Source organism: Amphiura filiformis, chromosome 4, assembly GCF_039555335.1.
Source record: "Amphiura filiformis chromosome 4, Afil_fr2py, whole genome shotgun sequence".
In the NCBI taxonomy this organism is placed as follows: Eukaryota; Metazoa; Echinodermata; class Ophiuroidea; order Amphilepidida; family Amphiuridae; genus Amphiura; species Amphiura filiformis.
In genome coordinates this window covers 6118250-6131402 of record NC_092631.1, presented here as the reverse complement: position 1 = coordinate 6131402, position 13153 = coordinate 6118250, and the positions used below count along the sequence as shown (strand labels likewise).

At 40.3% G+C, this 13153-nt stretch overlaps 1 protein-coding gene across 1 annotated transcript in view; it reads left to right on the top strand.

The window, feature by feature from the left end:
- Positions 1-13153, top strand: part of LOC140150509 (uncharacterized) — a 48426-nt gene that overhangs the window by 16452 nt on the left and 18821 nt on the right. The window contains exon 2 of the mRNA XM_072172542.1: positions 11385-11463. Coding sequence (XP_072028643.1) covers positions 11385-11463 — 79 coding nt within the window. The remainder of the gene's footprint in view (positions 1-11384; positions 11464-13153) is intronic.

The following is a 13153-nucleotide window of genomic DNA, read 5'->3' as shown; positions in this document are numbered from 1 at the left end:
GTGGAGAGAGAGTTGAGCTGGCGATATTCCTTGAACGACGAATCTCCGTTTACTCTTAAAATTCCTCCGGGCTTGTGGAATTTTAAGAGTCTGACTGAGTGGATTTCGGACGATCTGGGCGGGTTGGAATTTGCGGTGAGCGAAGAGACGGGAAAAATCGTCATGACCGTTCCGGCGGACTACGGAGTCTGGTTTCCCAAGGAATTGCGGAATCTGTTCGGAATCGATTCGAATAACGGGGCGGGAATTTGGCAGGGCATGAATTTTGAAAAACAGCAGGTGTGCTACAAATCGCACTCCTGGAAATAGTCAGGCGAGCTACAGGTGTGCTGTTAATTGCACTCGGTGAGGATTTTAGGTGTGCTATCATTTGCACTCGGTAAGAAGTTTAGGTGGGCTATTTGAATTATTGCACTTGATATTCAGATAAGAAGCATTGGTGTTGAATGTGGGACTACAATGTACAGAAAGACAGGGAAGGGAGTAAGAAAGAAAAAGAAAGAAAAAAGAAAAGGAGAAAAAGGGAAGGGAGAAAGAAAAGGAAAAAAGGAAAGAAAAAAGTAAAGAAAAAAAACCAAGGGCCTAAATAAAACATAAATACACTGCTTAAATACATAAAATTATTTATTATTTCGTACATAATCATAAACCCCATAGCCCCTCCCCCAACAATTACTATGCAAACCACGCCCGTAAAACATGTTTACTATATTCACCAATTGCAAAAGTCGCCAAATTCGTACTACACAAAGTGCCACTTCACTCACTTTTTGCGCAAGGCACCCCTCCAATCTCATCTAACCAAACATTTTTATGTACAAAAAACTACATTTATTCACCGTGTGCACAATTTAACTCACCGTTAAACTCTGTTAGTTAGATATTTGGAGAGTAGTTTCCGAAAAATCAGTTCGAAATCGCCACTTTCAAATTCACTAGAAAGTCGTCAAAATTTGCCGCGAACAAGTGCCAATCATGTGTGTTGGTACCATGCGCAATGGAGCTTCAGTTTTCACTAGACTTGGAAACCTACGGCATGGAAACACCGCGGTTATCAGCGAATCGCAAATTGACCTTTTCATTGTTGACCTGCTTGTGAACTACGACCTGACAGTACATTTGACTTTTTTAATTACGTTATAGGAACACGGTCATCAGTACTATTTTCGTTACATATTTTATGCATGTGAAGAATATTACGGGGATGAATTTGAAGGCTGAATTTGAAGGCTGCAACTTTGGAAACTCCTTCACTTCAGGTGACAAGGTCGCTTCTAAATCGTCACTTTCGGTAAAGTGATTTAAGGTGGGCTCTATGCGCGCGATCGCACTCGCGCGCCTTAAAAATGCATGGCCTGATTTGGATAATTATCTGATGGCCGGAGAGCACGAGGGAGATTACGCGGTCGAATTCTCACCGAGAAGAATCGAGATATATTTGGGCGAATTGAATATTTCGAAGAATCTGGATGTCGACGACGAGGGTGTACTTCGCGGTTCGCGATTGCTCGGAGTCGTTCCTCTCTCGACCGAGCCCTTCGGAGGATATTTTTCCGAGAGGTACGACAAGCCCGATATGATAGCGCTAACTCGATCGGTAATTCATGAGCTGAATTTCGATTTCAGGGTTGTGTGGAGTTGGGGGACGGAAAAATTAAATAATCACAGTCAGCCTCTGGATTTACGATTGCTAATAAAATAAAAGGAAAAATGAGCATTTACGGACCACGATTCAAAACTAAGCCACCCTCGGACAACACCGTCCAGGATCTTTCAACCTACGTCAGAAAGACTGGGGCAAGAATGACTGGAAGGATTAATATGGGAGGAAAAAAATAACAAATTTAGGTGAAGCAACAGATCCTGAAGACGCTGTCACAAAGGCGGAAGTCGGAAGGCTTACGAGTTATCTAAACGGCATAAAGTTGAACACAGCCGGAGGATTCATGACGGGTCCTCTAGACATGGGTGAGGAAAAAATAACCAACGTGGGAACAGCGGCGGATGATAAGGACGTTGTAACTAAATTGTACGTGGACAATTTAATTCGACATGAGCACGACGCAAGTTTGCACGTTCTAGGCAGATTCATGGTGTGGATGAACGAAGACGGAACGCACTACGTTTCGATTAGACCTACGAAGAATATAGATCTGGATGAGAACAAGCTAATAGAGATCAAAGATGGACAAAACACCACGTTCAACGCAAAACCGATGCAAATAGGAATCACCGGGGCTATTTTTACAATGCTACCCAATCCTGGCAAGGATCTGAGAATTATGCGACTAAGTAGACCACTGCAAATTTATTTCAATGAACCACATTCCATCAATCAACCCTGGAACCTTTCCTTTTCGGCAAAACAAGATCATGCTATGTCCACAGTCCTTATGGAATTTCAAACCGGTAGGAATATCAAGCGGATAACCATCTTATGGAATGCTAACTCCGTGAGTTTCAGGATAACGAACGGTGTCTCAGAAAATATTTTTTCTCGTCAGTTACCATCGACTCGAATGTCCTCAATCATTTTTCGATAGAGTACGTCTCTAATAATTTATGTTTTTGGGTTAACGGCGAACGTAGGGAGATGTACGAGATATCCTCTCTAGCAAATTTGATCGGAATCACCATGAACATTGATCAGCTGGGAATTCTCAGTTTTTACGAAAAGAACCTCAGCAAACAGGAGATCATCCAGCACTTCGTGCAACACCACGTTTTAAACTTTACGGATGATGAAGTTCTAATTGACTAATTAAATAAAAGGATGAAAAAACCTACAGCACCGCAAATGTACCCTGATCTTCCACAGGGAGAGGATCAAGGAGTTCAATTTCGACTAAGTAAGATATCCGAAATCCGCGACTCACTCGAAAAGGAAGTTGACCAAAGAGATCAACTAAGGAGAAAATACAAAACAGTTTGGAATGTGTTTTACAACACGGCTCAAGTAGCAGGACTCAAATCGCAGTTGGAAGCGGAACGGAGCTGTCGGAACTCTAGCCACGGGTGTTGGAGCTTTTGTAAGCATTCCTCTCGGAGGAATAGCAATTTTTGGAGGTGTTCTTAGTGGAGCATGCGTGGCTCTTGGAAAAGCAACCATGAAGAAGGTCGAGAAGCACGAAAGCGTCAAAAGAACCGCAGAGTCCAGTTTGAACACGGTGAATGATCTCGTCTCCAGAGCCTTGGAAGATGGACTGGTGTCCAACGAGGATTTCCACCACGTACTGCGTGAGATGGAGAACTATAGGGGACATAAAGCTGGAATCAAGCACAGAACCAGAGCATCTCTGATAGAGTTGAATGCTGAAAGAGAAAAAGAGATCAGAAAGGAAGCTGAAAAGGTTGGAGAGGAACGGGGAAAAAAAAACGATGGAATTCCTCCAAGATACTCTGAAGTCGTAAACAGCATTCTGCCTAAAATAGAATTTAAGTTCGTTTTGTACAAATAAAAAAGAAATGGATCTTCCAAATCTAACGGATGACAACTGGGTTGAGAACCTGAAAGCGTATTCACAGTATCGGAAAGAAATGTGGGATGATGAAAAAAAAACCATGCGGTGTTTGGAGATGGTACTACGACGAGGAAAAAACAAAATGAAGGCTGAGATGGTGTTTGATGACAATTATCCAGCGATATAACATGTTGGTACAAAACGGACTAGTAAAAGCAGAAGGTAGATACAAAGATGGTGTACCTAGAGAACCGTGGGAATTTTGTGCTGGACAGGATCCTTTAGTTACTGGATACGCCGCATTTGTAGTAACCTACTTGATTACAACCATTTTAAACTGGGTGTGGTAAACTACAACAAAAAACCTCTTGTGATTAATAATCACAAGAGGTTTTTTTATTTCTGCACGACCTACTCATTCTGTCTCTTTAGCATCGTTGTAGGCTTTTAAAATTTCTGTCATGCGTTTGGCTCCCTGATTCTTCTCTCGGGAGAATCCAAAAGAGCACTAGTAAAAATCCAAAATGCTACAATCATCTTTATTTGAATAAAAAATGGCAGATTCGGTTTATTTTGAGCTCGCTGATGATGAAATATTCCAACAACTGGAAGACTCTTCCAAAGGAGATTTTTATATGTGGAATGGTACTAGTCTCAAAAACCTGTTTGTTGCAACGAGTGGGTACAATGGAGAAAAGATTAGACATCAAGCCGTTAACTTAATGTTGTGTTTTGTCAATTGGTACAAAGATAGATATAGGATGAGATTGTGTATGAGACCACCATGGATTTTTCCTGAGAGAACCGAAGAAATAGAAATATTGGAAAAGATGATAGATTTTGTTATGAATGAACCACCAATTGGGAAAAAAGACATGATTATGCGTTGAAAATTACCAAGACAAATTTAAACTGGTAGATAAATTTCAAGATTTATTTATTTGACAATGTTAAAAGTGAAATACCGCCACCACTCAATAATTGCTCCATATCATTTCTGCTACACTCATTCCAATCATAACCCCCTCAGGAAATTAAATAATCACACAGTTTGAACCTTTGACCTTGAATGTCTGGCTGAGAACAAAGAACTAGCTGTGTTGTGGTACAGTTCGCGCTCTGTGTTAACACAAACTAAAATGAAAGGTACTGATACACACGCATATACCGACACAGGCAATGAACCTATGGAATATATTGATTCTAATAGGAATGAAGGATCTAGCATGTCAGAAACAAACATATCCAGTCCCAAGCCTGGAAAAAGTGGAGGGCTGCTGGCTTAACAATGTTTGTAACTGTTTTTACCCATGATGCTTTCAGTATGAATAATCATACTGAAAGCATCATGGGTAATCATACCCATCCTTAAACATAAGGAAAATTACCCATGATGCTTTCAGTATGAATAATCATACCCATCCTTAAACATAAGGAAAATTACCCATGATGCTTTCAGTATGAATAATCATACCCATCCTTAAACATAAGGAAAATTACCCATGATGCTTTCAGTATGAATAATCATACCCATCCTTAAACATAAGGAAAATTACCCATGATGCTTTCAGTATGAATAATCATACCCATCCTTAAACATAAGGAAAATTACCCATGATGCTTTCAGTATGAATAATCATACCCATCCTTAAACATAAGGAAAATTACCCATGATGCTTTCAGTATGAATAATCATACCCATCCTTAAACATAAGGAAAATTACCCATGATGCTTTCAGTATGAATAATCATACCCATCCTTAAACATAAAAATGTAAATGCCTCCAGGCTATAGGTTTGGAGTTAGATAGACATTCTGCCTATAGTAAACAAAACAAACTGGATTCTTCCCGCCTAGCATGAAACCACTTCGTCTCACTTCCTGCAACTCAACAGTGTACATAAGTGTGCTAGTCAAGGATTTGCGAGTTGCCTCCAGGCTAGGTTTCCGGTTAGACAAATTGATTGTTCCCCTACTTGGGTCAGCTCAAGGTCATAATAGTTGAAGACAGGATATGAGATACAGGGGGATTTTTTTCTGTGTAGAATATCAATTTTTTTTTATTTGAGATGCAGGGGAATTTTTTTTGTGTAATTTGGATTGGGGTGGGTTAAAATGCAGGGAATTTTTTTTGTGTAATCCTGTGTAAATTGTTTTTTTGTGTAATCCTGTGTTTTTTTTTTGTGTAATCCTGTGTAAATTGTTTTTCTGTATAATCCTGAGTAATTTTTTTGTGGAATTTTTCCTGTATTTTGCCCTGAAAAATGACACTAAGGTTAGGGAGTTCTGTGATTTTACTGTGATTTGAAGAGTGGAGGTTTACACAGCAGTTACACAGCATTTCTGTGATTTTCTGTGTATTTGATGGTTGGGGGCGATTTACACGGAAAATGACAGAAATGAGCCCGGATCCCCCTCCCCCTACTACTGAGGATGCTAGGATCACGAAATACTCCTTTCAGTGCCATATAAAGATAATTTTTTATTACTTCCGTGGTGGTCCAAGGTGTGCGCCAAGCGTAGACGAGCACACACAGAAGAAATAAACAATCGCACTGATTGGCTGATCAACGCACTTGTCAACAAGCCGGTTGACCCATTGGTCATCGGCGCGGCGCGTAGTAGGTGACCGTGCCACTTCTACGCGATCGCAATTCACCAGCGTGTACATTTTTTGTACCTGGTCCACAGAAGTAATAAAACATTAACTTTAGGGTTGGGATTTTCGGGTAATTTTGTGCCCGGGTACCCGTTTATTTTTCGGGCGGGTACCCGGTACCCAAATTAAAAAAAAAAAAAAAAAAATTTTTTTTTTTTTTTAAGTTTTTTATTCGGTTTTGTAGTGTCACTGGAGCTAGGCCTAGGATCATTCATGGTTGACCTAAAATAAAATTGCATAGATGATTTAAAATGCATGAATTTGAATGCATTTTGATATCATTAATAGAGTATGACATGAATACAAAGTATCAATTTTCATATTAAAAATACAAAATATCTTGAATTTTTTTTTTTTTTTTTAGGTCAACCATGAATGATCCTAGCATTTAGGTCTAGGTCCAGGGACACTACAAAGCCGGAATTTTCTTTTTTTTTCTTTTTTTTTTTTTGGAATTTCGGGTATCGCTACCCAGGCGGGACTCAATTCCCGGACTCGGTCCCTACCTTAATTAACTTTATAGTAACTTTATTTGATTTTATTTCACTTCAGCTGGACACTGAAGTGCAAGTGATAAATAATAAAAATAAAATATTAGCTTAGGCCCTTCGCACTTGATTATTAGTTTCCTGTTTACCGCCTGCGCCCAAAATTGAAACTCTCAAAATAATTTTAATTATTAAAATTATTTTATTTTTATTTCTTATTTTCTCCTTTAAAATAACTTTCATCTACTTCTACTTGCCATTTTCTGACTTTAATAATATCAACAATAATGATGAATGAACAAAGAGTACTTACAACTCCACCTTCACTTATTTATAAAATCAAATATTGTTGTGAAATGATTAAATGCCAGCTCTGGCGCTCTAGTCAAAACGAGTCAATAGTTGCTTGTAATAGAAAACTAAATAAAGAAAATAAAAGATAATTAATAATTAAAAGTCACCTCGTCCCTTTTTCAAAATCTTTAACAGGAAACTAATAATCAAGTGCGAAAGGCCTTACATTATTTGTTGTAAAACGTAATGCATGTTGATCGACGATGGATATGAGGATAGAATGTGGAGCTATCTCAAAATGCGTCAGAATCAGTGAAACATGAAACCATGTAAAGCAATGGAAATTCGAAAGTAAACAACACTGATCATGATGTCGATGGGTATAGACGAATCCAACGAGCCAAGTCATGGTCAGGATTTGGTCGGCCATCTTTGGGTAGCCGCTAGCACCAACCTGGTGTTTTGAGTGCAAATAAAAGCCGCCTAACACCTAGAGAACTATAAGAGAAGATGCAAGGACGAGGCGGGTTAATAGAATAATATATACAATAGAGATAATCCCTTCGCATCTATTCATACATAGTCCTTTTGTTCGCAAGTACATCCATTTGTAGCATTTGATATGGTGTATGCACAGATACCGCGTGCAGTTAATCCGATTATTATATGGCACTTCAACAGCGAATAGACCATGTAGTGTGTGTTTTGCCAAAGGGAATTGTATTGTGTTGTATAATCATTCTTTTGTCTACCTGTGTTTTCGGGGAAGGTGTAACACGGGTGATGGAATGCAGTTTAAAATTTCCGCCAAGGCCGAATCATTTCACATTTTGGGTGTGTTGTAGCCGACGGCTACCTAACTAAAGGCTGCTAGTCAGGTGTAGGAATGCGTGGATTTGGATTCGTCTATAATAGCGCCCCGAAAAAGTTGCTCAAATGACATGTCTGCAGGGCCGTTCCTAAGGATATTGCCGCCCTAGGCAAAGCCTCTCCCTGCCGCCCCACCAAAGCATGCCAAAAAAGTGTTAAGGGGGCTACCCCTTGAAAAGTCATCAGTTTTTGACCTATTTATAAAAATACTCCCCACGACCGTTTTCCTCAGTGGCATAGATTTCTTTTTGACATTTTTTGGAGGGATGGGGTTGGAAAAAAATTCTTTAAGTATAGTGAATTCAGCACCTTTGGCAACATAATAAGTTTGTGGTACAAATGCGCGCGAAGCGCACAAAACATGTTGCCATTTTGAAGCTAAACTATTGAAATGTGGTGCAAAAATGGAATAAATTCATGCGAAGCGTGAAAAAATGCACTTTTTGGACAAAAATAGCCTAATACAAGGTTAATTTGTCAGAAACTCACATACAGTCGTCAACATTGAGGGGAGGGGGATGATTGTATGGACCATCCCCCCTGGAATTTACCCCGGGATCTACTCCTATGGTTTTCCTTCTTTTCTGTATTTTTTGTTCTTCTTCGACACTTAGTGTTTTCTGTTTCTTTTCTCCTCTCTTCTATTTTTTCTTCTGTTTTTCTTTTTCAAGTTCCTTCTGTTTTTTCACCGCCCATTTTCCTCTTCCTTTTCACCGCCCATTTCTTCTTTCTTTTTCTCCGCCCTGTTTCTTCTTTCTTTCTTCTCCGCCCTGTGTCTTCTTTCCTTTTCTCTGCCCCATTTCTTTCCTTTTTCTCAGGTCCCCATTTCCTTTTCCGCCCTCTTTTTTGTTTCTCTTTTCGCCCCTTTTTATTTTCCTCCCATTTTTTTCTTTTTATCCACCCTCATTTTTTCTCCCCTTTTCTTTCTCCATTCCCGTTTTTTCTTTTTCGCCTTTTGCTCTAAAGATACAGATAAGTCATCAAAATAAATTTTGGTAAACTAACACTAACATTAAACTTCACAAATAATTGTATACGTTTGAAAATTGGCGACAATCGAGTGACTGAAGTAGTTATAGTTCCACACTAGTCCGAATAATCAGTCCCAGAACAATTTATTAATTTCTGACATAATCATGTTCTGGGTCTGAACTGTTTCCATGCGAAATCTTGATGGCAAATTGGACAAAAGAAGCACATGGTTCTACTTGACAGCTTTTTAATCCCTATTCGTGTTACGTGAATCATGCTATTGTGGACCATCCTTCTGATACTTGAGTGTTTGGACAAGTGGAACGGTCTTTGTCTACCTCTCTGTTTGTAAACAGACGAGAAGGTCAAAATTGTCATCCTCGACGAATAGGAAAGTCAGCGTAATAGTACGGCACTAGTTCCACATTCTATCTTTGTGTCGTCGTGGATAGTTAGATTTATTTCTCGATCAACTTGTATGGTACATGTAAAGGCTCTCACCAATTCCATGGACTGTCTTTTGGAATTTGGGTGTGTAAAACACTCCCTACACGGCTGGCTGCCTAAGCCCTTGAGAAGAGCATTAAATAGCTCTTCTGGAGCCTTCAAGGAGAGATGTTTAGACTATTTATAATATGGAGAGAATGGTCAACTAAGGAGAGCTAAAAAGCACTCTCCTATATCAAATTTAAGGAGAGCAATAGAGAGCAGTTGCTCTTGCTCCCCTCAAAAGGCAGTCCCTGCAATTCCCGGGTATCCGAGTTCCCGCCCGTCCTGGGGGCCTACCTGGGTCAAAATTACGGGACAAAGTACCCGAAAATGATTTTAAAAAATCACTTGTTATTCAAGGTTGGAAACCAGAGAAATACTACTGCTACTTAAAAAAAATGCTAATTTTTTTTTCAAAGTTTGATACAGTTGTACATAATTACTTTGCTTATTTTGAACAGCTAGCAATGCATACTAATTCAATGTGTCCCTGTCTGTTCAATAGAAGCAAATGGAATTATATTTCTCAGTATTTCTCCGGTTTCTAACCTTGAATTTAACAAGTAATTTAGGGTCTATAACTTCTTCTTTTTTTTCAATTTGTTTTTGTATTTTCAGCTACCCGGATTCCTGCCCGAATATTCAATCAGGTACCCGAGTACATAATCACATGCAGTGCCGCTGAGAGCTATTAAGGCACGGGTCCCCTTACGGCCCCCTGAGATGTCTTTTCTTTGCTTTTCTTTATTTTCACGGGCCCCTAGGACCCTGGGCCCGGTCAAACGCACTTACCCTTAATCCACCTTGTCGGGCGCTGATTACCTAAAGTGCGCTAGTACATGTACCATCAATCATGGCCATGCTTACTTCACTGTGACTTTGTCTTCATTCTTTTCTCCTGACAAATTGACGGCACTATGCGCAGCCCCCGGGGGGGGCACTCATATGAAAGTTGTAAGCATCCGCCAGGGTCCAGGGACTGCCTTTTGAGGAGAGCGAGACTGCGAGAGCAATCACTCTCTACTGCTCTCCTTAAATCTGATATAGGAGAGTGATTTTTAGCTCTCCTTAGTTGACCATTCTCTCCTTGCATTGTATTGTAAATGCTCTAAACAGCTCTCCTTGAAGGCCTCAGAAGAGCTATTTAATGCTCTCCTGCAAAGTCCAAAAGACAGTCCCTGATCCAAGCGTGAAAGAAAACACAGATTTTATAGGTGGTTTTGAAAAGCAAAATACTGTAAAACTGCATCAAGTCGCCAGCGATGACCACACACAATTTGACCAATAAAAGGGATTGTTTCAGTTCATTGACCAATTGACAATGACTCATCTCATCGAGCTGTCAAATTAGAGAATAAAATAGGTTTAAATAAAAAAAAGAAAAAAAAAGTGCAGTGATTTATAATGCGCTACACATAGGCACAAGGCTTAGACATTGATCCACAAGTCTCAGCACACTTTAAAGGTTGTCACTGACAACTACGGCCACATATTATCATTCCACAAACCATTAAGCAACAACACAGGCACTTGCAGCTAAGAAGCGCACACCCTAGACATTCCACAATTGATCTTCATAGCCAGGATCAGCTCCCTGAGTTTTGTACAGGTTACAACAAGACAATTAGCAGTAAGGTCCTTGTCCAGGTGAATTTCGAACTAACTCAATTTTACACGAGAGCGTACTAACCACCGCCATGGTTCGAACCCGCAACCTCTCGCACCATTGTTGAATGCCTTATTATTTGAGCTAACTTGACTGCTTGAAGGTTTTATCGTTTATTCTCATTCGTAGTCTGTTTTTATTATTTTAATGTCTTCCATAGGGGTGTATGGATCAGTGGCGTCGCAGCTTTGTTGAAAGTGGGGGCCAGGTTGTTCAGTTCACCCGAATGGAGTCTGATTAGGAGCAAATTTTGATGTTTTTAACGTTTTCCCGAATGACCAACAAAAGTGGGGCATTGCCCCTCCCCCTTTGCGCATGCCACTGGTATGGATTTCAACTGAAATAGCTCATTTCCATGGTGAATGTCTCCAGTATATTCTTAGACGTGTACCACATATAGCTCAATTCATCTCAACTCATAAATGTAATCATTCTCAGTTTCATGATCGCCATCTGTACAATATTTTTCTTTCTTTGACTTTAGAAAGGAGAACCAGTTGAACCAAGCCCCTCAAGATCCAGATGAACAGCCCATGACCAGGAAGCTCCAAGATCTGATCAAGGTATGTAGGGCCTGGTGGGGTGGGGGGGGTGACTTTAGAAAGAAGAAACAGCTAAACCAAGCCCCTCAAGATCCAGATGAACAGCCCATGACCAGGAAGCTCCAAGATCTGATCAAGGTATGTAGGGCCTGGTGGGGTGGGGCGACTTTAGAAAGGAGAAACAGCTAAACCAAGCCCCTCAAGATCCAGATGCACAGCCCGTGACCAGGAAGCTCCAAGATCTGATCAAGGTATGTAGGGCCGGGGGGGTTCTTAGGGCCCATACCTAAATACTAGTGTGCAGCTTTCCTCAGCTTGTTGGGGAAATCCCTCATCCATTTTGGCTGCAGTAAGCTGTAGCAAGTTGAGGTAAGTTTAAACTTACTCAAATTTTCGTCCGTCATCCGACGAGACTTTTTCAAGAGTGGTTGACTGGAGCGGGATTTTAGTCATGTGACTTAGATATGACGTCAGAGTCACATGACAGGTTGGTAGACGGCTGGTAGGTGGTGGCGGCCCCTGTCCTTATTGAGATCCGGGTTGTGAGCAGCAATGTATATGGATTCTTTCACCCCCCGCTGGAACCATCTAGAGTCTGTATTTAAGATGTCCACTTCTTCAGGCTTGAATTGATGACTATGAGTTTTCATGTGGGACCCAACCGGTGAGTTCTCGCGATTATGTTCTTTCAACCGTTTGCAAAGGGGTCTTTCTGTCTCTCCAGTATCCCGAGAGTCACAATCTTCACATTGAATGTCGTAGACAACACATGTACGGTCGGATTTGCTAACTTTGTCTTTAGGACTAAACAAGCATATTGCGGATAGTGTTAATAGGCCGTACATGTGTTGTCTACGACATTCAATGTGAAGATTGTGACTGTCGGTATATTGGAGAGACAGAAAGACCCCTTTGCAAACGGTTGAAAGAACATAATCGCGAGAGCTCGGGTGCATTTTTGGCCATTTTGGTGTATTGATGGCTCTGAATTAGAATGGGTGTTTTTTCATAATTTTATATGCATTGAAAAACTGCAAATTTTTCATTGTTTTTTTTACCAACATTTGTAAAAATGTTCCAAAAATTGGTATAATTTCGGGTCTGTTTTTCGTCAAATTTTGTTTAAAAGTCTGGTAGATTTTCGGAAGTCCCAGCTGCACATCCCCACCCAAACCAAAGTTTAGAACCCCCTTGGATGTAGGGTGAAGAACTGAAGATTGTGTGTGTGGTGGTTAAGTTTAGGGAAGGGACTGTAGTGCTGTTTGGAATCACATCTTATTTTTTTTATAAGGTCTTGTCCTGTCCTGTTTGTATTTGTATTTTCGTTTGTACTGTTTGCCGGCAACCCGCACCCACGAGCTTGCTCCCCGCGTGTTGCCCCACAACTTTATTTTAGGTTTTTTATTGTTGTCTCAGGCCCACTCTTGACCTGTCTCTTGCCTTTTAATAGGTTGTTTGTTCTTACGTGATCGCATTTGACTGTCATCAGTGGGCCTGTGATCGGATTCATTACTTTGCTTTGTATGTAATTGGTTTGAAAATTATGGCATTTGTCATTTATACTATGTATTTTTGAAGTTGTGAAATAAATGTTTCTTGAATTGAATTGTTTCTTGAATTGGAATCGGTTGCACTTTGTTTGGTCATGCAGTGTGCTTTCGGAATAACTATAGAATACCCCGCTCAGGGTGCCTAACCCTAACCCTAACCC